At 38.5% G+C, this 27,218-nt stretch overlaps 1 protein-coding gene across 4 annotated transcripts in view; it reads right to left on the bottom strand.

Annotated features, from left to right (window-relative positions):
* Positions 1 to 27,218, bottom strand: part of ASAP1 (ArfGAP with SH3 domain, ankyrin repeat and PH domain 1) — a 154,395-nt gene that overhangs the window by 52,768 nt on the left and 74,409 nt on the right. For all 4 annotated transcript variants that reach the window (XM_065830414.2, XM_065830417.2, XM_065830415.2 and 1 more), the window contains 8 exons: positions 24,766 to 24,838; positions 13,445 to 13,590; positions 5,751 to 5,825; positions 5,371 to 5,420; positions 4,704 to 4,833; positions 3,868 to 3,953; positions 3,015 to 3,090; positions 2,101 to 2,187 (listed from right to left, as the gene is read on the bottom strand). In XM_065830414.2, coding sequence (XP_065686486.1) covers positions 2,101 to 2,187; positions 3,015 to 3,090; positions 3,868 to 3,953; positions 4,704 to 4,833; positions 5,371 to 5,420; positions 5,751 to 5,825; positions 13,445 to 13,590; positions 24,766 to 24,838 — 723 coding nt within the window. The remainder of the gene's footprint in view (positions 1 to 2,100; positions 2,188 to 3,014; positions 3,091 to 3,867; positions 3,954 to 4,703; positions 4,834 to 5,370; positions 5,421 to 5,750; positions 5,826 to 13,444; positions 13,591 to 24,765; positions 24,839 to 27,218) is intronic.

Here is a 27,218-nt window from a genome sequence, read left to right as displayed (position 1 = left end):
AAACAGGATGATATGGTTTATAGCTCTACAGCTAATTAAACTTTATACACCTCCTTCTTTGCACTAAACACCAGTCAAATAACAAGCCAATGTTAGTATTTATATGAAAAAAAAAAAAGCACAAATGATGTAGTGATGCTATCATAAATTCACAAGCACTTCCATCTTGAGTAGTGTAGAGAGACTTAGAAGTTCAAAGCAAATAAAAGGAAAAAGATTTTTCTAAACAACATGTAGCAACGGTGGGAAAAACAAAGCCGTAAAAGAAGCTGGTACTTTACACTGCTTCAAAAAGCAACAGCGCGAAATCACAGAAAGGAAAACCATAGAGTGGTGGAGAGACTGCAAAGACAGTCAAGCTAGTGATGGGAGAATATCCTTGGGAAGTATCAGTGTTTATTGTCCTGTATTTTACTCTAAACATCCACGATTGATTGCTGTTGGAAACTTGGCTGACTCAGTATATCTGATTGTAAATTATATTCTTATGTGTATTTGTTATTAGCAATACTGACCAATCACATACGTGGATGATTATATCTATGCAGCAGAATGGCATCTAATGTTTATTTATAGTAAGTCATATTTAACAATAAGTACTTAATAAGCTGAGTAGACACCTAGCAGATACCAATGATTTATTTACCTAAGAGAAAACTGAATGGAGGGTAAATTACCTATTCCTTAAGGAAAGCTACTCCCTCCCTTCGACCGCCCAACCCACTCAGGTTCACCACAGAATATTCAGTATTTCTGACTCACAACCACTATGATTTGGAAGAAGTCACAATATTATCTCAGGTAAAAGCTGTGATATATATCATATCCCATCTCCCAGCTCAAGGCATATTCTAGAACATCCTGCAATGGACATTACATTTTCCTCTTCAGTTCTGATTCCAGTGTACTTGATGATGTATTTTTCTTTTTAACTGCCCTGTTTCAGCCACTGCTATCTGATTAACACAAATATTTTCTTCCTGATGATAGAACACTAGCAAAAAGTGGTTGGGAACAATAACATCATAACATCATTTAGGTTGAGTGAGGTTCTCCTTCTCCTCTTCTCTGCTCTGGTGAGACCCCATCTGGAATATTGTGTCCAGTTCTGGGCCCCTCAGTTTCAGAAGGACAGGGAACTGCTGGAGAGAGTCCAGCGCAGGGCAACAAAGATGATGAAGGGAGTGGAGCATCTCCCTTATGAAGAAAGGCTGAGGGAGCTGGGACTCTTTAGTTTGGAGAAGAAGAGACTGAGGGGTGACCTCATTAATGTTTACAGATATATAAAGGGTGAGTGTCAGGAGGATGGAGCCAGGCTCTTCTTGGTGACAACCTATGATAGGACAAGAGGTAATGGATTCAAACTGGAACACAAGAGGTTCCACTTAAATTTGAGAAGAAACTTCTTCTCAGTGAGGGTGACAGACACTGGACCAGGCTGCCCAGGGGGGTTGTGGAGTCTCCTACTCTGCAGACATTCAAACCCGCCTGGACGCCTTCCTGTGTAACCTCATCTGGGTGTTCCTGCTCCGGCAGGGGGATTGGACTGGATGGTCTTTTGAGGTCCCTTCCAATCCCTAACATTCTGTGATTCCATCCGATCACAAAACTCATGTGAGTTAGCAGATTAATAATAATATGGAAACCATAAAGACAAGCCTCCAGTTCTCATTCAGGATTACTCGGATCACTAGGTCAGGAAAATCCTGAACACAATCCAGCTGGAGGGTGGCAGGACATAAGAAAGTAGCGTGTATCACATCTCTTGGTACTTTTTCCTGAACACTCATTCTTTATCATTGGTCTAGATGAAGCACTTATCTGATCCACTACTACTGTTCTTATAGTACATTAAAAAAGAATAATAAAAAATTTAAATTACACACAAAAAAGAAATAATTTCTTTTCATATATGAAGTGGAAACAGAAAACTAATCTAAACCTGTTGTTTGTTGATACGTAGTTGAACATTCTACATACTAATTTTAGAATAATGTTCGAAGCCCAGCTCTTCTGAACCAATAACTACAAAAATTGAATATCAATTAAACCAATTCATAAATTCACTTTATCTCTGAGAATAACATCTAAATTATTTACCTCCTTCTGATCAAGCTGAAGAGAAGATTTTATTAAATCACGAAGAGCAGTAAGTTGTTTCTTTTCTTCATCTTGTGTCTGCTTTATCTATGGAAAGAAATTGCCTTTATATGCTTTCTGGATGCAACTTCAAGATTTTATGCATTGCAATATAACATTCCAGATGTCCCAAACAACCAGATCAACTATTCTGTGTTTCTGTAATATGCAAGTTTATTTTCATGGACTAGTCCATTGTTACATGTTCACCTTCTATGCATGCATTACTTGAAAAGCAAGCTAAAATAACGTACAGCTCAGTATGCTCTGTTCTGTTACACTTTAATGGTTCACTATATCTAATTCAATTAAATTAGTCTCTGAAGTACTAATTAAATAACTCCAATAAGGTTGACAGATGACTTAAGGAATGAAAATACAGCTTAATTTAGTGACAAGCCAGAACAGCAAAAGGGATTATTGTAATTCTGATTACAGAATACAAAAGCACTTGGGTGACAAGTGAGCTTCGATTCCACTTTATTACTTGCCTTCCACGAACATTGCAAGTTAATTCATTTAAAAACTGTGGTGCTATCATCAGTTTGCTTTTGAAAAAATGAAAGTGGTAACTATATTTAGTATTAATAATGTAATCTGATTCAGAAATTCCCACTTTAAATTAGTTCTATTGTAGTGCAACATTAAATTAGTAGTAGAATGAAAGCTACTTTTCGTAATAACTGGAAAAACAGACTAAAAAGTTTAAACAGTCAAGACATTTTTCCTCAGCCTAGTTATATTCAAAGTCTCAAAAAACACACTTTCCGTTTATAAGATACAAATGTAACACTCTTGTAGTCATTTCTAATATGTATTCATATAAACAAAATATTTCCATTTTCAGACATTAAACTACTTCGAAGTAAACTTACATTATATAAATCAGCAGCCAGCTTCTCAATATATTGTTTAAGTTTATCAGCTGTTTTCAAGCCATCTTGGAAGAAACTATAATGAAAAATACCTGTGATTTATCAGGAATACATATAATTCATTACACAGAGTAGATTGTCAGGTGGAGAAAAACAGCGAAATCAATGAAATATAGCAATCTCTTCCCAGGCTCAGAAACAAACAAAACCAAAACAAACAACCGAAAATGCAACAATAAAAAACTTCCTACTAATTTTAAAGTACAATATTTTTCAGTAGAGGAGAAATACCATTGTGACTTTAACAAGTACCAAATTAGACAGAATATAGCTTGGCTTATTTGCTTATTTTTATCAGTTAGTCATCATGTTTCCCCTTAGTTTCTAAAACTTTCTTCCTCTATTTAACTTCAGTTCCTGTATGTTTGCCTCTGTGGTTCTGCTGATGAAAAGCTCATATCTTACCAGTTTCACCTCAAGGAATTTCGAAGAAATCTCTGGTTTTCACAATGGTTTCAAAATTTACATAAACGACTAAAAACTATTAAATAAAACCAAGAACACAGTTCTAAAACTACATTCTAGATCTATGCCTTAGGAATTAAAATGGGGTTTGTCCACAACACAGAAGGTTTTCCCTTGGCCTCTTTCTCCATCACTCCCCTGCCCCACTCACTCATTTCACAGTCTCTGGTGAACAAATGCAGCCTAAGAAAATGAAGTTGCACACATCTGGCAGATAACAGTTATGATACAAATTCCTGATGTAACCAAAACAAATTCAAAACAAAGGGAAACAAACACTTGTGTAAAAAAGAAAATCGTAACTAAAGCTTATAAGCATTGCACTTACTTGCATTGTGCATGATAATACTTAATAAGGTTCTGCAGAAGGTCCACACCTTTTTTCGTCTTGATTTCATTAACCTTAATGAGATACTGTACAGACAAAGACAAACGTGTTGATAATCGTGCCACACAATCTTCAACAGCTTTCAATCAATAAAACATCATTTGCTCAATTAATTATCTCTCTGTTTAACCTGGGTGCTGACACATAAGGTACAAGACCTCCACAGTTAAGCAACATATATAACAGATCACAGTTTATTTGGCCATTCATAAAAAATGTAAAACACCCCAAGACATAAAAATAAACTCAGGGAAAAGTTTCCTCTTTTACAATTGACTGAAGATGCTACTGCAGTAATTACTGAAATATTCTAAAAATATAAATACTATGCAATTTAAAGTAATCATCCCTAAAATGTAAAGAGAAGTACTAATAATACAAAAAGCAGTTTTATGGAACTCATGTGTCACTAACTTATCACTATTAGAAATTTCGGAAAGCTTCAGAAAGCACATTGGAACACAGAGAAACAATATTTCCTCAAAAGCTCAAGCATAAACCTGAAAAAATAAGAAATAATTTGATAGCATATTTTCAGCTTGAGAACCTTAGCATAGTAATCTAAAACCAAGGAAAAGTAATAAAACATAAGGAAGCCAAGTTTCTGAGAGTTGCTAAAATAACTACCTGTATATTGCTATACTATGTGACATTGAAATACCTTCCTCCCTCCACCCTCATTAAATGACAAAGCAGGTTTCACCACCTTTAAGTGAGGCCCACAAGGTACTTTTAAGTTACGGTGTCATAATGAAAAGCTAAAACTTGTTTCTTACTTCGCACATCTGTAGCTGAAAGAGCCGCCTCTCCTTCTCCATCTCCTCTGCTATCTCAGCTCCTGTTATTTCAGTTCTTATCATCCCATGCTGTTTTGCATGTTCTCTCTTTTCCTTTTCAATTTTTGTACTGAAATTTTAATTAGAAAACATTTTTGAGAATTTCCTCTATTACCATTTAAACTATGATGTGATCTAGTATTACATTAAAAAAAAAAATTCAAGAAACAATAAGCCATTTTGAAGATGAGTTCTTCTGTGCTACCAGAACCTATATATGTTTTAAAGTTTCCGGATCCCTAACATTGTGTGAAATCTGTGAAGTAACGGAGTCATGAAGCTGCTCTTCCTCATGTTAAATCTTTTCTCTAGTTTGTATGCTATTTGGGGAAAAAATTTAAAAATCCCATTCTTTCTGTATTACGTGCTCCATTGCCTTCATCTCTATATACTGCGCTGCACAGCGTATGTGTAGAAACTACTGACTTGGAAGGAAAATGGCAGAATATCTTAATCATGTATTTTTCATGCTCATAAGACTGGAATAGAGAAAAACAATAAGGCAGCACGTGATGTTTAACACCTACACTAAATGACACGACTTCCAGTCATTTAATTTTCAGCGAGGGGAGAAGAAAAAGAAATAAAAAAGGAGGAAAATACTTACAATTTGGTTTCATAATCCTTCCAGGCTTTGTCAAAAGGCTTTTTGAGGTCCTTAGGAAACAAAAGAAATTGCTTAGAGCATGTTTAAAGCTTTCTCTGTATAGTTATCAAGTTACAAACAACAGCTTTTCAGACAGCAGTTGGAAAAAACACTACTTATGAATCTTGTAAAGTGTTCTTTTCTTGTTCCTTAAGACAGGAATTTACAATGAAATTCTAAAGCAGCATCAAGAGTCACCAATTCTGAATTCTTTCTTGGACTACAAACAGAATATTAATTGATGCCAACATAAGAAACAATTTCATGGGTGGATGGAAAACAGACACAAGGACGGATGAATCTGAAAACATTTCCCAAGATACATAGTTTTTAACACTTACCCCTTTAACACCTTTTAAGTCTCCTTTTAAGAGAGAATCCAAAGTGAAAATAACATTGTGGCTTAAACCTTGGAGCTAAAAAGAAAAACATTATACTGTTAAAATTCAAAAAGATTTATTATTGTTTTATCAAACTACTGCCAGCAAGTCCCTTAGCTTCACTAATGAAGTTGCAATCACCTGAAAATTTCTAAATTAATAGTAAATTCAAGTCTGGGAAAAATTAATAAACATTCACTTGCATCAGACACAGAAGCATTGTAATTAATCTTTACTTATATGGAGTGATATAAAACCAGAATTTTCAAAATAACACATAAGCATAGTTCTGAAAGCACCTCAAGGTAATCTTCAGTCTCTTGAAGCAACCATTTGAATGTTGCTTAATTATTTAGGAAATAAATCAGTTTTGGGAATAAATGTTCCTTACAGCCTCCTGAGCAGGAAGCAAGGACCTGCTGTGCCACTGGCAGGTACCACACAAGGCACTTGCTAATTCAACCACCAATAAAAGCAGCAACAAGTGTCACCAGATCTTTGATTATTGTTCCTTTTCTTGTCACGGAATCACAGAATGGTTGGGGTTGGAAGGGACCTCTGGAGATCATCCAGTCCAACCCACCTGCTAAAGCAGGTTCACCAGAGCACCCAGATGAGGTTACACAGGAATGTGTCCAGGTGGGTTTGAATGTCTCCAGAGGAGACTCCACAGCCTCTGTGGGCAGCCTGTTCCAGGGCTCTGGCACCTCACAGCAAAGATGTTTCTCCTCATGTTTAGATGGAAACTCCTGTGCTTCAGTCTGTACCCATTGCCCCTCATCCTATCACTGGGCACCACTGAAAAGAGTCTGGTCCCATCCTCTTGACACCCACCCTTGAGATATTTATAAACATTGATGAGATCCCCTCTCAGCTTCTCTTCTCCAGGCTGAACAGACCTGGCTCTCTCAGTCTCTCCTCATAAGAAAGATGCTCCAGAGCCCTAAATATCTTTGTAGCTCTCTGCTGGATTCCCTCCAGTAATTCCTTGTCCTTCTTAAACTGGGGAGCCCAAAACTGGACACAGTACTCCAGGTGCGGCCTCACCAGGGCAGAGTAGAGGGGGAGGAACAACCTCCCTTGACCTGCTGGTCACACTCTTCTTAGTGCACCCCAGGATATCATTGGCCTTCTGAGCCACAGGGCACATTGTTGACTCATGGTCAACCTGTTTTTGACCAAGACTCCCAGGTCCTTCTCTGCAGTGCTGCTTTCCAGCAGGTCCATTCCTACCCGGTACCAGTGCCTGGGGTTATTCCTCCCCAGGTGCAGGGCCCTACACTTGCCCTTGTTAAACTTCACCAGGTTTTTCTCTGTCCAGACCTCCAGTCTGTCCAGGTCTCACTGGATGTCAGCACAGCCCATGGTGTGTCAGCCCTTCCTCCCAGTTTGGTATCATCAGCAAACTTGCGGAGGGTGCACTCGGTCTCTTCATCCAGGTCATTGATGAACAGGACTGGACCTGACACTGACCCCTGGGGGACTCCACTAACTACAGGCCTCCAACCAGACTCTGCACTGTTGATCACACATGGAAACCTGACATCTGCTAAGATAAGACTTGAAATTTCACCCTGCTACATCCGTGTCTGGTTGATTACACGTTGAGTGGAAATGTCCCATTCGTGTTAGTCAGTCTGAGGGCAGAAAAACCTCCTGCTGTGACCCTCTCTGAAAACAGACAGTGTGTGCGGTTCCTGAAGAGCCATGATCACAGGAAAGTGGATCAATATTACCCCAGGGTCATGAAAAGTCTATTGTCTCTTCTGTTCCCTTCATGTCTCCCTCAAAATACTCTATGAATTTGTCAGTTCTTTGTTAAGGAAGGATGGGGAGAAAGATGGGAAGGCTACAAAACAGTGTAACCTCTGCTTGTTAACCAAAAGAGTAAGAGTGTTACATCAGTGGTTTTAATCTGTCACACATATGGCCTGGCTCCTCTCCCATAAGGTCTCTTGAGCATATTTTTGTCCCTTAAACTGATTTTTAAGAGGTTTTTGTGAAACAGGTAAGCCATACAGCTACGTCTATCAAAATAATCACTCAAGCTGGTTCTCCAGGTATAATGTTCCATTTGCAAACTCCTTATCTATTCAAAAAACATGTATAAAGAATTTAATATTGCATTTTACCAAAAGTGACATTATGCAATTTAAAATACATGCACATAAAAAAATTCAAACCAATCTCACTCTTGTATCATGGTTTATTTCTTTCAGAGGAGTAAAATAAAGTTGCCATGAAACGAGGCATGACCCACATGCATTCGCTGCTGTTTTAAGGGCCAGGGCCTCTTACCAATTCACAAGCAACTTCAACCACGTCATTATTTACAAGACCTACATCCACTATATGTGTATCTCCCTTCATTAGATTCACTATCAGCCTTTCACTGAAAAGAAAAACAAAAAACTCAGACTTGCTTCATTCTCCAAATAAGTTCCCTAGAGATTTCTGGCAAACCCAGCCCCGCAAGCTCGAGCGTGGTGCAGACACCTGTTGTTTTAACGAAGATACAAAGCAGTTCTTGAACTCTATGCGCATTATCCTCTGGAAAGCACTGAGGCCTCAAAAGGGCAGAGGGGAAAGTGGATCTTTTGAGCACAGGTTATTATATAGTTACTTAATTACCACCTAACAGCTCTTCAGCCACTCCTCCAGTTCTGTTCGTTTTTGACATCTTGTAGATATCACAAATGATCATTATTCTTACTATGAGATGGACTCAAATTCAGAAAACATGACACACGCTTGTATCTTCACATTCAAGGCATACTGAGAGCAGTTTTGTGTGTCCAGTTCTGGCAACAAAGATGATGAAGGGCGTGGAGCATCTCCCGTGTGAGGAAAGGCTGAGGGAGCTGAGGCTCTGCAGCTTGAAGGAGACTGAGGGGTGACCTCATTAATGTTTATAAATATGTAAAGGGTGAGTGTCAGGAGGATGGAGCCGGGCTCTTCTCAGTGACAACCAATGATAGGACAAGCGGCAATGGGTATAAACTGGACCACAAGAGGTTCCACTTAAATTTGAGAAGAAACTTCTCAGTGAGGGTGACAGACACTGGACCAGGCTGCCCAGGGGGGTTGTGGAGTCTCCTACTCTGGAGACATTCAAGACCTGCCTGGACACCTTCCTGTGTAACCTCATCTGGGTGCTCCTGCTCTGGCAGGGGGATTGGACTGGATGAGCTTTCGAGGTCCCTTCCAATCCCTAACATTCTGTGATTTTACATTTTTAAAATTCACAAAAATCTTGTCTTCAAGAAGCGTTCACGTGGTGAAGGCCATGGGAACACCCTGAGCCGCCGCCTCAGACAACGACATGACCACAGAGCAACACTCTTCATGGCTTAAAAGATCAAGATCTGAGAAGGGATTTTCTCTGTAACTGCAACCACAAAATTAATGCTCAAATATCAATATTGGATGAAGCAAATAGCAACATGATCACTTTCAGCGATTAAAAACCCAAAAGACATTTTTCTTTACCTGGCTTCACTAAACAAGTTCATAGCAGAAAATCTAAGCTTTTTATCTATTTAAAGAGCTAAGTATTGTTTTTCTTTCTTCTTGCATCCAACATTTGCATGTGAATCCCACACATCATCTTTTCATAACAGAAATGAAAGGAGCCAGGGAATTTGCAGAGGATTATGCCCTTTTGCAATTTGTCCTCTGTTGGCTTTTTATCTCAATATATTATAACCAACTCCTTAGTAATGTCAATTTTGTTGGAGAAGGAAAAGAATAATGAGTATTAAGCCCGCACGTGATTAAGGTAATACCTACTTTATCTATACACAAATTACAGAAAATGCATTATTGTTTTCATTCTCAAACATTTTAATCAGTTTCCGCTTAGCAACCTTAACTGAAGTTCATATCTCAAACGTGAATTTTGAGAAAAAAATATTCAAAACATTTTAATCCCAGACTAGTTCATAAAAACAGAGAGAAGACAAATTTCTGCAATAGGGATGGATATGGCAGACTTCAAGTATTTATCAGGGTAGGGCATGAACAGCTGCACATGATTGTAGCTCTGTAGCTTTTTTTCATTTCTCCAAGTGTACCCGTTAAGGATAACCAATTCAAGCCATTAATACTTGGCTTGAAAATACTGAACAGTAGCCAGTTAGTATGTCAGCTAGGGGAAAAGAAAAGATAAAGCAATCAAAACAACACCCACAAAAACCAACACTGCCACCACCCCCCCAAAATAGCAGTGTATTACTCCAATATGGTAAGATTTTGGAATAATTTATTACATAGTTGAAGACTTGATAAAACAGTAGCCCAAATGAATTGGAAACATGTCTGAAAACAAAGCAGAACAGTCTCATATCTAAAGCAAAATTAAGGCAAAAACACTGAACAGATGGAAATACATATGATAATTTGGGGAAGAGGGACATGAGCAGAAGACAATTTGCCCACAAAGATTAGCTGAAGACTTTTACAGGAAAGGGAGGTGGGAAAACAACAGGCTTTAAACATTTGGAAAAAGCCAAGCACTGTGCAACATTTCAAAAAAACAACTAAACTGCAAGTGTTCAAAATGTTCTTCTAAAACCTCATCGAGACCAATTTAAAGATATCGACACACTCATAATTCACATGTGCAGGTCTCCATGCAGCTTTCTAATGCACTGTTATAGTGAATTACTGCATAAAGAATGAAGCCTGGAACAGGAAAGGAGGCAGAAGCAGCCAAAAGCAGAGAAACTGATCCTGGTAGAACACTCGGAGATCACCAAAAATGTGTTGACAATGGTTTATCACAATGCAACTGCATTTAAACAATGTTACGGAAGTGGTAATTGGGTGTCATTCCTATAAAATAATCTTGAAAACAAACAAAAAAATGCCCAAACACTCTGAAATATAATGAGATATTTAAATGTTTTAATTTTGAGATGTTATATTTAGCAAAAACATCAGTTTATAGTAAAATTTGCATAACGACTTATTTGGTTTTGTTAAAATGACTAATGGATTATACTTTTATTGTTGACATTATGTCCAGAACAATCATTTCACAACGATGGTTTCCAAGAGTTGTACGCGTAACACAAGGTGCTTTTTTTACCGTTAACTATTTTATTGTACATTTATTAAATAAAGCAGTAACAATCTGCTCTATGTCAAAAAAAGCCTATTAGCTTGCCATTCATCTTAATACCTACTGCTATTTTTTTCAATTAATTTTATTAACATAAGCCTCAGCACCTACTGTGGGGCCCTACCAGTGACACTGTACAGTCCTCCTCTCAACTGCTTTTTCACTGTACCTTTTTTCTTTCAGTATAATTGTATTAGTCAGAATGATGCTTAAGAACAACAGTGGGTCAAAAAAGCAGAAATATCTATCTTGGAGGTAAGAAAGGCAAAAAAGTATGGGTTTTAAAATGCCGAGGCATTTATAAAATAAGCTTATTGTCTATTTGAGACTGCTGAACGATGTAAATGAGGGAATAACCTACTTTAAATCCTGCCAACAAGAATTTAAATAGATAATGTTTCATAGTCTAGCTGAAATAGTATAATGTTGTTTTGAATGAGTGTGGCTTCTTTAGTTAAAAGAGCTTTTTCTCTTGATCAGCAATATTTTAAATTAATAAATAATTCTTGTTTACCAGTTGAAATAAGTTCAAAATGTCTGGGGAAGCCCTGCGGGAAATGATGTGGTCCAGAGAGCTTCCAAGAAACCTGAGTTCCAATCCCAAACTGCTCTTTAGCACATATTTCAAAACACCTTTTTTCAATTGTGTGCCAAAGTCAGATTAAGGGAGGACAAAATAACACAGAATAACACAAGTCTTCCCAGAGGAAAGCAGGTTCCTCACTCATCTACTGGCCTTTAGAACCGCCGACATTGGAACAAAGGATGATCTGGGTAATAGGCTGGAGCAAAGTTCTTAAAGACTTTGCTAGGGTAAGTGTGATCATCCACAGATGAGTAAGTAAGTGATGAAGAAGAGGTACAACTCAGACAGCAGAAATGAGCACAAGCATGAGAGGTCAGATCTGACACCCTGTTCAGAGTGTTGTTGGGGTCTGCGCAGTCCAACATGTTTCAGTGAATTTACTACTGAGAGAATGAAATTAAAGACTGAAGTCTATGCTGAAAAAATTAAAGTAATGCATAAAGCAGAAAAATAATGCATATATAGAATCATGCTTATTACGGAACGACAATCATCCAGAAAAATGTCTCACGTAAAAATATACCTTGAAGTTAGAACATGGAATCCCTTGAAAACATCAGGTTTAATGCTCAGTAATCATAAAGCAATTAAGAAATAAGAAATAGAACCATCCCCTCCATTTCCAAAACTGGTACAATAGTACTAAGAGAAGATATAGAAATTACCAAAAAGGACAATACAAATTATGGATTCACTGAGACTCAGCTTGAAAAGTAACAGAAGAAGGGAAAAGAAGTAAAACAGCTATCTGTAAATTCCTGGGGAAAGTAGGAAAATTCTTACATTTCTTATAAGATATAAGAATCGAGGAACAATAAATGAAAGGATCAAGTAAAAAGAAATAGAATTGACATTCCAGAGAGCAGTTCATTTTAGTGCTCTGGAACAATCCACCATGTTCTGTGCCAAGCAAAACATACATCCAAGAAATCCTTTGACAAATTCATGGAAGTAACACCTACAAGGACTACAAAGCAAAAGGTACCGCCTGCAGCTCCAACGTCTCTGAGCTGAAGGTGGTTTTCATGAGTAGAGCCCAGAGGTTACCTCACACGTTTGCTCTCTTTCTACACTATTCCCTAAAGATTCGCTCTTGGGCAACTGGCAGAGCCCGGGCACTGGCTACAGGGACTTCGGAAGTGACCTGAAAGCAGCTCTGCTCATCCTGGGCACTCCAGGAAAGAAAGCCTCTAATACTGCTTGTACTTCACATGCTACAAAGTATGGAGATAATTACTATACGAAGAACATAACCTAATAACTGTAAGAAGAACACAAAACTGAAGCTACCACTTTCCGAATACAACAGCTATCAAACACAGGAAACACGATTTCATAAGAAATGAGGCTTTATTACTTCAGCATTCAAAGATATTTGCTATGACTACAGTTTTATTATCCAGCTTTCAGCACTGAAAGACCTCAGATGAACTTTAGATAAGACAAACCTTTAAACCATCCTCATAAACCTACTATTCAAGCTATGGATGCTTTGTATACCATAGGGAGAATGGTCTATGAACGCCATTTAAGCATGTTTCCCAAATTGTCATCTTTCTTCCAAGAAATGAACATTTCTCTTTTTGAGGCAAGACAAAAAAGCCATAACTAACGGTATTGGATTTTTAATTGGAAAGACTTCAAGTCAGGGAATGATTATAATTAAGGTCCATAAGAAGAGCTCTATAACACCCTGAATCACTTGAGAATGATGCCTCAAGTGATGTCTCAACATTTGTATTTTTCTTCTTAACTGCCAATTAACAATCAAACACAGCAAGTGTATAATAACACCCTTTAGAGACAATCTCTGCAGATACAGTTGTGTTTGTTTTTGAAAAAAAATGAAAGCATCTCTCAAATTATCATCAGTCATCAGGATCATGAAGTTGGTGTATTGTACTTTACTTTGGGAAACATAAACCACTAAGAAAGTCTGTAACTCACCAGGTTCTTCAGCAGTGTTGATAATTCTTTAGTAAGCGTGGAAAATTTTACAAAAGCTGTGCCAAGATCTGGATTATCTCGACTTAAAAAATTACTTCCAAATTTATCTAGTACTTGTGCATAGTTTTCTTCGTTTTGAACATGATCTGCAAAAAATAAGTCAGGAATTTTTTTTATTGTAGACAGTCTATTATTTTAAGCTCATGTATTGCAATATTGACAAACCAACCACAAAACAGCAAGTTCAAAAGAGCCACAAGTTACTGTATTTACTGATATATTGAAGAGCTATTTAGCAAGACATATATATGCTTCTTTAAAATCAGTGACTTGAATTTGTAATACATCAATGAAAGAAATTCTGTAGTCATCAATAAATTAACAAGATCAATAAAATATCAATAGAACAACCTTGATACGTGCTTATTTTGTAAATAACAGTAATTTATAATTGTCTACTGTAATGCGAACTTTTTTACTGTAATGTAGGACACTTTTGCAAAATAGAGTCAATAGTATCAGATATAAAATTAAGGAGACCAAGTCTGAACCTGAGTGTAAGTTTAAAAGAAGTACCATGACTTATAGACAAAGAACCTCTTCTCACCTGTTTTGTAGAACTGAGTTATCCCACAGAATGGAATGTATATTGGTATATAGCCAAAGACTTGTTCCAATACATTTAATAGCAAATTGGTCATACAGAGAAGTCAGAACCCAAAGGATGAAATTGAAGTCAGTGAGTAAAATCCTTAACTCGAGGATGAAGGAAATTCTGCATTGCAGACCATTGTGCCCAAAATGTTTTTCCTGCTTCAATTACTCTCCTTTCTGGCATCTGTTTGCTTTTTTGTTGTTGTTACTTCCATTTTAACATCTTGAAATAGAAAATTTGCCACTACAGCCCTTTGGGACATACTTTATCACCTCCATCTCTCTTACAGGAATACTGTTGGTATTAATTAAATCAACATTTCACTCTAATGAGTGTCCTAGTCTTACGATGTTTTTTTTTCTGTAAGCCACAAACACAAAACCACAGAGCTATTCCAATTAGAATAAGTTCTGTGCAGTGAAAGGGGGTAAATAGAAGAGAGAATAGCTGTCAATATGCACCATGTTTTTACCCTAAAAACATGCATGTTTTATATCCCTCCAGTTGTCATATTGCCTGAGAGCATTTGAATTACAAAGGGTGAGGGGGACGACACTGAAAAGAAGGGGAAAAAAAAACCAAACACACACACACACACAAATAAATCACAATGTTTATTTACCAAAACCAAACTCCAAACTTCACGTTCTAAAAATCAGACATCAACACTGAGGTTTTTAAAACACCAAATATTTAATCCTATGTTCATAGTATGTTTTTAATAAGAGTAAAACTGTTCCTAAATCATACAGCTTTAATCAAATAGCTTAGTATTAAAACCAAGAAAACCACTATTTAATAATAAAATATGCATTTTGTTTTGATGTAACAGCTGTTGCATAAACATACACAGAAGACTTGATCTAAGGAGCAGCTTCGGCTTATGCAGTCCTGAGCTAATAAAGCTCAAAGGTACCCTACTGTTCTAAAGGAAAAATAATGGAACAAGGTCAGAAAGAAATCTGCTACATCATGGGAACACCTGCCAATGAAGCTCTTCTAACCCCACTATATTTCCCAGCATTTTGATTTTAAGCACTTCGTAGTTTCATAGAGTGTTTTCAAACACGATTTTGTAAAGAGACTGACAGCATGCTGAAGAAGAGTTCCCTTTATCTGTGAAAAGGCAAAAGACATTCCGAGTCAGACAGAGGAAGTAGATCATTGTCCGAGAACAACATATAGGAAATTCTCAAGAATCCCAGACCACAAATCACCCAAGTCTAGACATGAGGCTTTGATTATGATGTAAAAGGAATACTTCTGTAATTACCACATATATACACCCAAAATTCAAGTACTGTGTAAAAATAATAATTTTTCAATTTTTACATAAGTATCAATGTCGATCTTTTAAGAGGTGAGGAAGTTCCCTACCTGACCTTAAAGGCACACAGATGAAAAATTAAGCCTGCCACCTATGCCAAAATGCAACACATGAATACCAACATGCTTGCAGTAAAGAACACACTTTATTCTCCCTGTAGGTGCCTCAAAAACACTGAAATGACTTCCCAGTGTCCTAATAAAATTTCCTTTGCATCAAGAAAGCTATGCTGTGCATGACTTGATGTTTACTTCCTTAGACATCAGTGCTGTAGGAAGCACTTTAATAACCCTAAAGAGAGGGACATGAACACTGACAGCAGCACATACAAAGGACAACGTTTGCCTTCTAGAACTGGCTCTTGTCTTCTCAGCATTCTAAACAAAGCTCAGCACTGTGATGAAAACACAACAGCTTCCCTAGACACATTCTCCTTCTTCAGCAGCTCCCTGAGAGGTGCCAGAGTCACAGACAACAAAGGATGGGCTCTGTAGCCCCATCCAAAGGGGTCATGGGCAGCAAAAGGGGTTCCAGTAACCAGCCCGTCTCTGACGAGATCTGGCAGTGCAGCCAAGACATGAGCCGGAGACAAGAACGTCACTATAGCATGGCAGATCTATTACAAACCAAGATACTGGACTGCACACAGCAGTGGTATTTTCTGAGCTGAAAGATGCGCATTTTCTCCGCAATCCACACCTTCAACCATCTTCAACATAAAGCACAGAATTCACCTTCATTTTGAGAAAACCCTGGTAGGTTGTTTTCTCCTGTCTCACAACACAGCAACGCTGTGGCATCCCTTACTTCTGCACTATAATGTGTGTATTTGGAATTATTTTTTAAGAGGAAACAATAGAAAAACTCTAAATCACAGAATGTCCTGAGTTGGAAGGGTCCCACAAGGATCATCGAGTCCAACTCCTCTCCCCGCATATGACAATCCCACAGTTCACACCATTTGTCTGAGGCTGTTGTCCAGTCTCTTCTTGAACACTTTCAGGTTGGGGCTGTGACACCTCCCTGGGGAGCCTGTTCCAGTGTCCAGCACTCTCTGGCTGAAGAACCTTTTCCTAATAACCAACCTAAACCTCTCCTGGCACATCTTCCTGCCATTCCCTTGGGTTCTGTCATTGGTCACCAGAGAGAAGAAATCACCACCTACATCTGCTCCTCCCCTTGAGAGGAAACTGTAGACCATAATCAGGTCTCTCCTCATTCCCGTTCTCCATTTTGACGATGTAGATCCCAGCAACCGAGTGTGACAGCTGCACAACCACCACCACCAACAACCCCCATTCCGCCCATGAGATCTGGAGCTTTCAATAGTGCAGTTGGTGGTTCTTTAGTACCTTTTGTGTCCCACTGTGCCTGCCCTCACCTACGCACCTTGGTCAGTGCTGACAGTCACACGCTGACTCCTCATGTTCATGTCCCCGCCCTGGTTGGGGGAGCAGGAGGGGTCAGGCCCTTGGTCAACAGACAGGGTCCTCAGCCAAAGAGATGCCCAGGCCCAGAGGAGCTGAGAAGCTTCTGGACCGTGCTTGTAATGACCACAGCTCATATTGAACCAGGGTATAAATGGCATTCACAGAGACCTCTTTTGAGTTGGTCTTCCTAAGAGCAGCAGGTCTGTAGTTAAAGACTCTCCTCCTCAGACTGGCCATCTAAGGAACATTCCTTGGGGACTGAGACACCTCAGCGACCTTGTAAGCGATCTGGGTGCCCGTGAGAGTCCTCACTTTGACACAGAGTGGGAAGATGCGCATTTTGAATCATCACTCTTAAAGAGTTTTGGGATCTGATCCACTTGAGTTTGAGTCGACCGTGTAATAATTGAACTCCTACCTGGTATACAAACCCGTGTTGTATCATGTTGTTGGAATGCTGAATAATTTTGGATAAACCACGTTTGTAGTTGGTTTTATGCTAAGTAATTCTGGTTAGAATAAAGTCTGTTTAAGGACTCCCAGGGCCAAATCCCACCTTGTTCTGCTGCTCCAGGTAGTGACCTGAAGTTGCTTATCTCTAAAGCTGCCTTGTGGTAAACTTTTCCCAGGACAAAGACATAAGACCTAAATCAGATTCCCAAGGTATACAAAGAAGTTGTCCTTCACCAAATGCCACAACATTCATTAAGTACTATGTTTATTTCCCATTCAAAAGTTATCAGAATTTTAGCACAGGCCTCTGAACGCAGCAAAATTCATGTCTACATGTGCATATTAAGCAAGGAAACTGAAGAGCAAATACTGTGAAGAGAGGCTGAAGAACAGCCTTTAGACACTGAAGCTAACAAACATATGACTAGAATTAAATCCTTAAATTTCCTTTGTCTAAAACAGTTTCGTTCAGATATATTACCCTGCAAACACTCAAGAATAAGACAAAATAAAGTTAAATAGTTTACAGAAATGCACAAACACCAGTCTTTTCTGTCATTGATTATACCTAAATTATGCCTGAAGAAACGTGAAGAACGTCTAAATTGCTGAGTATTACTTCTGCATATCTGCTTAACGCCAAAACACAAAACAAAATATCACAATTCAGAATCCTGATCAACTTGAAACTATTTTTATGTCGCACTTATAAAACAGCTTTGTTCTGTGGGCAGCCAAAGGAAAAATAACCAAGGTCAGAGCCAAGCTGCATTCATGAATGGAAAAACATACACATCAAAACTGACTGAAAAAGACTTTAGAAAAAGCAAGAAAGTTGGCAAGGTTAAAAAAGATGGCAGAAGAAGTTATTTGAAATAAGAAAGCATCCTTCCTCATTTCATCCTTCACAGAGCTGAAATCTAATGAAAAAATAATAGAAAAGACAAGAATATTTGACCACCATATTACTATCTGGACTTGATAACAATAATACCTTCTGGACTGAGATTGCTTAAGGGAAAAGTGATAAAAAGCCTCTTTCAAAGATTTCCAGAGTAAGCAGCACCTCAGCAAGGTCCTCTAGATCATTGTGGTGTAAGTGTAGTGACTGATACACCAGTTCAGAAAGCTAAATGGTTTATTTTCCATCTGTGTTCAGTGCTGACATGCTTGAAGAAGTTCTCATGGATGAGTTTTCTTTCAACTCTGCTTCGGAGAACTTCTACCAAATCTAAGTGCTAACAGCAGAATTCATAAAGCTGACAAAATGAGAAATGGCAAGCCACTTAGACCCACATACAGAATAAAATAAGCAAACTATACAGTTGTAAAGTAAAGCCTCTTATTCACAACAGCCTCAATACTACAGGAAGAACAAGAAGCAAATGCAATAGCTGTTTTTAATAAGAGCTCCAGACAGAACTGAGAATTCACGTATGCACCAGCAGAGCAATAATGCTTACATATTCCTCAGACAAATTTATAGAAACTACAGTGCAGAACAGAGTTGGTGGACACGTGGATAAATACAAAATGCTGACCAGGTAACACAGGTTTTATAAGAATAAACTTTTACTTCAAAAATCTCTCCCCTCCAGGCAATCACGCAGCATGAGGAGAGAGGAAATCCGTGCGAAATGATCTGTTGGAACTCTGAGAAGGTCTGTCCCTCACCAAAACACCGACAGGAACTAAGCAAACTAAGAGAGATGAGCCTCACACAGAGGAAAGAGAGGTCAAATAGATGTGGTGGGGGAAAGAAAAGAGTTCATTTTCTCAACAGAAAGTCACCAGTGAAGTCCTTCATGAAAGAGTGATAAGGCCCATACGGTTCAACAACATAAAAGTGAGCTAGGAAATAAGATCCATAGAATCATAGAATACTAGGTTGCAAGGGACCTCAAGGATCATGTGGTCCAACCTCTCTTGATAAACTCTGTTGTTCTTTTCCATACATTACTATAATTTATTCAGGAAAATAGAAACAAAAGCTGATTCCAAAGGTGAGACTAACCTGTCCAAACACAGACATCTACAACAAAGATACCCATATTAGAGCCTGGAGCAGACTCTTCCCCTTTACACCCAGCATAGAAAAAGTTACAATTCAGCTCATCCTAATGTAAATGCAGAGGAAATTAGACTTATCTCACACCAGAAGCCCCTACATACATCCTTTAACTGTGCACAGAGTCTATAGCGACAGGATCGCATCTGGGTAGCAACCAAGTTAGATGAAGGATCCAACGCTGAATGGTTAGTACATAAAAGTGTGTGTTAGGTAGCATAACATGCAAGGGAAAACACCACTAAATTTAAGAAATGATTGTGTAAATAGATACTGAAAGAAATGTTCTGGAGTTACATCACCTTGATGTTCAGTACCAAACAAAGCAAAGGTGAACATCAGAAATCATTAGGAAAGGAACAGCATCCAAGAGAGCAACACAAAAACATTGCCATAGAATGTTTAAATCCTTAATATTGTGTGCAATTCCTGTCCCTCTGTCCTGAAATTTACCCCTCTTCCCTGTTTTAAAAAATAAAGTCTATGGTGCCATTTTGGAGAAAGAAAGTAAGGAAGATAGAATGGATGACACTGATCAAGTTCATGCAAAAGTTCCTCAGTTTCACATTAACTGAGTCATTCTGGTTGGCTTGAGGTCAATGCTTTGAGACATGGACAGGGCCAGTCTGCTCCTCAGGGGAGTTAAGGCCTGAAGAACATGCATGGGACAACTGTGCAAGGGAGCAAGGGTACATTTAACTAGATTGATGTAAGACTTTAAACGAATATTAATCTTTGCCATTGATAGTCTTTAGATAAAATGAATTGTAGAAGCCCATCAAGAAGCTTCAAGCATCATTTATCAGTTCTGGTTCTGAAGGGTGGGTGTCAAGAGGATGGACCAGATTCTTTTCAGTGGTGCCCAACAATAGGATGAGGGGCAATGGGCACAGACTGAAGCACAGGAGGTTCCATCTGAATATGAGGAGAAACTTCTTTACTTTGATGGTGCCAAAGCCCTGGAACAGGCTGCCCAGAGAGGCTGTGGAGTCTCCTTCTCTGGAGACATTCAAACCCACCTGGACACATTCCTGTGTGATTTGCTCCGGTGAACCTGCTTTAGCAGGTGGGTTGGACTGGATGATCTCCAGAGGTCCCTTCCAACCCCAACCATTCTCTGGTTCTGTGTGATTCACATCACCGAGAGCTAAGAAAGTGTTAAATAAATAAATAAAAAAATAAATAACTTCATCTTTGCACTGATTTTGTGCTTCCTCAAGCATCTGCTGTTGATCATTGCAGGAGGCCACATGCACTGCTGGCCTGACTCAGTACCTTTGGTCTTGCAAAGATTTTATGGTTTTATTTCTTCACCGTGTGAATTCTTTTGACTATATTTGGGAGTTACACCAGGGATCTAATGAAAAAGGGTTGTTGAAAAATCTACTACAAAATTAATTGTGCAATCTACTGCTGTTACAATTCAATCCAAATGTACGGGAAAGCTAGTCAGAGGCAGATTCTCCATTAAGTTCAAGCACCCTTCACCTAAGGTGGGTTCCCAGTTCCAGACGCAATCTCTCATGCCAGAAATAAGCAGCAAGCCAGATAAGGAGGAAGTGTTAAGAAAAAGGTATCAGTTTGTATGTCTCACTGGTCTTCATAAACGGTGCCTTTCCCAAAGAGTATCTTCAAAGAGAAAAAAAAGAGATGGGACCTGTCCAAGAGACTTCCATATTTCTCTACCGGTATATTTTCATTTCCACAGCAGTAGATCTAAACATGACAGATGGGTGAGGGAAGTGCACAAAAAGCAAAAAGTATTCGGATGACATTTAAGCCCCTTTTGTAACAGAACAGCATTGCTTGCGGTTCATAATTCAGCAATGAAGAGGAACAAACCAGAGGGGCAGGGCTTGCTGAAGAATTGTGCAAGACACATTGCATTGTGTGAATGTCACTGTTCAAACATTACTTCAGGCAAAAACCAAAACCAGAAAAAACTCCAATACAACCCAGAAAATCTTAGCTATGACTTCTGGTAGAGTATGAATTGCATAACTGAAGAGAGAAGAATTTCTATGGCCCCTGAATAACCATTGCTCAGCACTCCAGCTGCAGTTCTCAAAGGAGATATGAAGTGGAATAGTTTTAAAACACATTTCCTACTCTAGTAGTTTGAACATGGTCACATCTCCCAGCAAACAACTGAGGCTGTAAAACAAAATTCCAATTTCAACTTCTCAAAATATAGTTAGAGGCTTTCTTTTGAAATATTAAAACAGTCACCTAACTCTTGCTTGAACAACAATGCATTTGATAGCTGTTTTCAGTGTGTTTTATGTGAAGTTAAACATCAACAAAATCCACTTTCATCAATGAAGCACAAGAAAATTGCTGGCTTAGCAATTCTCTTTATGCAAGTAGGTAAAATTAGTTTGAGCTTTAATTCAAGCACTTTATTTTCGCGTTTCTTTTTACAAGGTTTCACATGTCTAACACATGCTTTTAGTCTTGCTCTTATTAACCCTAGTTTATGTTTATGAATTACTGCATGAATTGCCTTCTGTGTATACCTTTTCAAATTACAATGTAGCCTATCACAACAGTGCTCTGAAGAGGGAGCTAGAGTATTATGTATAGTGCTTTCTTTAGCCAAATCATTTTATATTGATGTGTACCCTTGAAATGAGACTTCTCAGGAAAAAAAAAAAGGAAAAGACAACTACCTAATTATTTTTGGTCCTTTTTAATTGCAGAAGCAGCCAATTAAAACCATTAACCAACCTTCTCTTGGCTTCACTCAACATGACTAGTTCATGATATAGTATGGTCTGCTTCCAGGCATTGAAAGCAATAGTGCTTTTATTGTAAGACTGAAATCAAATAATATCTAAAATCTCTAGTATCATGGGTATACTTCAAAACAGGCAGAAAGCTTTTAATGTGTTCTAAAATTTTCATCATTTTTGAAACTCAGTAATTTCAGCAGGAAAACATTCACCATCAACTGAAGTTACAGAAAAGCTAATTGAAACGAGGTGCTTGTAGGGCAACAATGTCAGCAATTGGCAGAAAAGTTAAGAATCTACAATACAGTAAAAAATCCTCACACTCCATAAACACAAGTTAATGGGACAGCACACACCACACCATGACAACACAGAAACTAAAGCCACTGACAAGCTGTTCTGCATAAGGAAAATATTTGCTAAACTGATTATTACTGGTGGGGAATAGGAACTGGGATTTTCAGAACCCCAGTGTTTACTGTACAGCTCTGCTACCCTATCTGCCTTTGGCACAGTTTTTAGACCTTAAGAGAAACAGAGGTAGGAGCCAGGTAGACTTTATAACATTTTAAAAACCTAATTTGTATATTGGTCTGTGTTTGATTGTAATTTGTTACTCAAACCGGTTTTCAATTCACATTCCAGCCACCTATCATTGCAGTAAAGTAGCTCCAGTGAAACATCCACAGCATCTTCCACCAAGCAAAATAATAAGCTTCTACTAATTTATCTAAGGAGGGAGCTGCATCATTTTTATTACACATGTTTAAATCTACATGTTGTGCATTTTTAAAAGGGGAAAAAAATGGAAACTGGAAGCGACAGTCTGGTGAAGTTCCCACTGACAGGAAAAGGTGAAACATCACCCTGTTTTTAAAAAGGGATAAAAGAAAGATAGAGGGAACTACAGACTAGTGTCACCTCTGTGTTCAGCGAGACCACAGAGCAGATCCTCCTGGAAACTACGCTAAGGTACACGGAAAATAAGGAGGTGATTGGTGACAGCCAACACAGCTCCACTTAGGGCAAATCCTGCCTGACAATTCTGGTGGTCTTCTATGGTGGGGTTACAAAGTTGGTGGATAAGGGAACAGAAACTGACATCATCTACTTGGACTTGTGCAATGCATTTGACACTGTCCCACATGACATCTTTGTCTCTAAATTGGAGAGACATAGATTCGACTCAGGGACCACGTGGTGGATAAGGGATTGGCTGGATGGTTGCACAGTTTGATGTTCAAGTGGAGACCAGTGACAAACAGCAAGCCTCAGGGGTCTGTATTGGCAGTGCTGTTGTTTAGGATCTCTGTCAGCAACAAGGACAGTGGGAATCGCATGCACTCAAAGCAGGTTTGCTGATGCCATCAAGCCGTGTTGTGCAGTCAACACGCTGGAGGGAAAGGATGCCATCCAGAGGGCACTTGATGGGCTTAAAAGGTAGTCTTATGTGGACCTCATGAAGTTCAACAAGGCCAAGTGCAAGGTTCTACAGATGGGTCAGGGCAAACCCAAGCACAAATACAGGCTGGGTGGAGAATGGATTAAGAGCAGCTCTGAGGAGAAGGACTTGGGGGTGCTGGTTGATGAGAAGCTCAACATGAGCCAGCGATGTGTGCTTGCAGCTCAGAAAGCCAACCATGTCCTGAGCTGCATCAGAAGAACAGTGACCAGCAAGTAGACGGAGGTGATTCTGCCCCTCTACTCCACTCTCACGTAACCCCAGCTGGAGTACTGCATCCAGCTCTGGGGCCCCCAGCATAAAAGGAACATGGACCTGCTGGAGTGGGTCCACAGGAGGCCACAAAGATGATCAAAGGGCTGGAGCAACTGTCCTATGAGGACAGGCTGAGAGAGGTGGTTGTTCAGCCTGGAGAAGAGAAGGCTTGGGGAAGACCTTTTAGCAACCTTCTAGTACCTAAAGAGGGCCTACAAGAAGGGTGGAGAAGGACTTTTTACAAGGGCATGTAGTGACAGGAAAAGGGGTAATGGCTTTTTCAAAGAGGGCAGATTTAGATTAGATATTCACCATGAGAGTGGTGAGGCCCTGGAACACACTGTCCAGAGAAGCTGTGGATGCCCCATCCCTGGAAGTGTTCGAAGTCAGGTTGGACAGGGCTTTGAGCAACCTGGTCTAGTGGAAGGTGTCCCTGCCCATGGCTGGGGAGTTGGAACTAGATGATCTGAAAGGTCCCTTCCAACCCAAACCATTCTATGATTCTGTGTTATGAGAGAAGAGACAAGTGTTGAAGGAACAAATACATCTGTCTGTAGATATTTCTTTTTATTTATTGATTTTAAACTTTTTAACAGGTTTTCATTCTTATTTCACTTAGAAGTGCACTCCATAAATTCAGGCTAGGCCATTGCCTGGATTGAATAGTGGATGGTAGCTGCTTGAAATGTTATGACAGCAGGAAAATTTACCCATGTGACTTCTCCTAGATGTCACTGAGAAGGAATATGAGAGTGAAAGAATTGGAGAACACATTAACCTGATGTATAATAAGAAGAAAGAAAATTTTTAAATCCAAACTCTCCTAAGCAGATAAGAATCTCTCATGGCACAAACTTCAAGAGGATAAATTGCAAGACACTTCTCAAACTTGAAATCAAATGCTTAGGTTGTCATGTAAAAAAGAAAACAGTGTCTTACCTTGCCCCGAATTGTAAATTGCTTTCACAGATTTTTTCACCTTCTGTAGTGCAGTTCTGTCTTGATCCAATGCCTACAACAACAAAACAAACTTTAAATATTTACATAATTGATCAACAGAATATATGATAACATTTACAAAGCAACGCACAAAACAAGTAGTTTCACAGGCTGGAAAAAAACTGCAGATAAAACATATTCAGCCTGCAGGAAGGTCTGAGGTCACTCAACCCCTTCAAAATGAATTAAAGAAATGAAATGAAAATGCTCTGAAGGCAGAATAGAGCAGCAGTGACAGTGCTAAGAGAAAAAACATTATTTTCGTTTTGGAATGGACAAAGCACTTATTAAAAATATAACCTATTTTGGGAAAACAAAACATACACCAAGAAATGTTCATGTAGATGCTTCTACTACAGTCCTACAGTTTCTACAATTAAATCGCTTGTTAACTTCCATGTTACATACAGATTATCACCCTAACCTCTCGCCTCAGACTTCACAACAGAATGTTTTAAATGCAGAACATGAAAAGTAGCAAATCAAAAGAAAAGTATTAAGATGTGATTTTGTGAAACATGATGGAACTGAAAGGAAACATTTATAATACTGCAATATGCAGGATTCCATCATTCTGAACTTCTGCAATAGTTTCAAAATCCAGAAAAAACTTTATTAAGTAATGATTAATTGAGGACTAGATTTCTAGGTACTTTCTCTTGTAAGCAACATAACTTCTCCCTATTCAGCCTCAACCTGATGTAAGAAATCAAATTAACTATAAAAAGAATTATTATGATAAAACAAAAACTAAAATCAAAGTCAGCATTAGCCTGGACTGGTGGAATTAAGAAACTTAAAAGCCGCATCCTGGTACTGTATGCAGTGATCCAGTTCATTTCACTGGAATTTTGGACATTCTGCACACTTAAAATGTACACTGTTCCCTGCTGTGCACAGAGAACATACACAGAAATTTTTAAATGATATTCTGTGCTTTTTTTCCCATTTAGATCATAGGCGATTTTCCATCACATAAATGATGTTAGACCAATAACCTCCAGTTTTAATGAAGCTGGCAGTGTTTGCCATATTGTATTCACATTCAAACAACTAAAGAATGGAGAACTTGTACTCAGAATTACTGTCAGGACAGCAGCCCAGCTGAGCCTGCTGCTCTAGACCACAAAGTTCATGTTTTAGAGACTCTTCGGTAGCGATATTATCCAAACAGCTTAAAGCTTGGAGTTCCTGTGGGTCTGGTACCTGGAAACAGGCTGACCAGGGCAGAACAGCCGCTACTCCTACAGTAGGATGTACCTCAGAGATGGTCATCACCAGCAACACTGAGAGAAAACCTGACCAACAAGCAGAGTTTTCACTGTCAAAGCTGAGAAGATTAATGTGTATTACACAGGGCATTAAGAACAAAAATCCCACAGCAGGAGTCCCAGGTCAAGTAGAGTGTTAAGCACTGGAGATGGTCACACATAAGGGTACTGCTCAAAACACTCAGTGTTTTGGTGGACGCATGCTTATAGTAGGAACCCATAGAGAGGGAAACCAATTAATATGTAACAGTTCTATTTTAGAGTGGGACAGTTTCAACCAAGCAAAATATGACAGTTGAACAACACATGAAAGTCTGTAACAAATGAAAATGTAATGTTTTTGTTCTTTATCTGAAAACAATGATATTCTCAAATCACACAACCACTTCTGTGGTAGTTAAAACTGGAACCACACTTGCATAAGTGTTTTCTAATACTGTTTCTCTCTAGTTTTTAATTTGTAGTAGAATAATGTATTCAAACACTCAGAACTGCAAATATCATTATTTCTTTTGCTTCCCAGTAAAACGGTGGATTTTACATGACTTCCATCTTGACAGAAAGAGTTAAAATTTTTAAATTTAATGCAATATTAAGAACTCTGTGTTCCTTTCCAAGACAGCACACAGCAGGTGATTCTCCTTATATTCCTTTGCAAATGCTGTCAAAAGCTTTTGCTTCTGTTTGTATGCTATGCAAGACAGTTATTATCATACATTTCCACTGAAGTTCTCTCCATCTTCAATGAAGAAGAAAAAATAATGATGCACTTGTCTGCTGAGCGTTTGAATGCAGGATTAGTATAAGAATTGGAAAGCAATATTTTGGAAAAAAATAAACAACAAAACAAACAAAAAACCATCACCACCAAAACATCAGTTAACATCAATGAGATTCAGAGCCAAAACTTTGCATTAAGTTTGAATATTGAAGCTAACTGGACACTCAAGAAGAGAAAACCAATATAAAAACTCCAAGAAAGACAGTACTCGTTCCTAAAGATATCAATCTAGAAGACTAGGACAAATTGACTAGAAAAATTTTCAAACTGAATTTGATATGGCATTAAATTTAATCACTAATATGGGAGCAAGACGAAAGGGAACATTCATTATTTTAAGA

Source organism: Patagioenas fasciata, chromosome 2 (genome assembly GCF_037038585.1).
Source record: "Patagioenas fasciata isolate bPatFas1 chromosome 2, bPatFas1.hap1, whole genome shotgun sequence".
NCBI classification, from domain to species: Eukaryota; Metazoa; Chordata; class Aves; order Columbiformes; family Columbidae; genus Patagioenas; species Patagioenas fasciata.
Note: the sequence above shows the minus strand (reverse complement) of the source record. Positions and strands in the feature narration are given on the sequence as shown.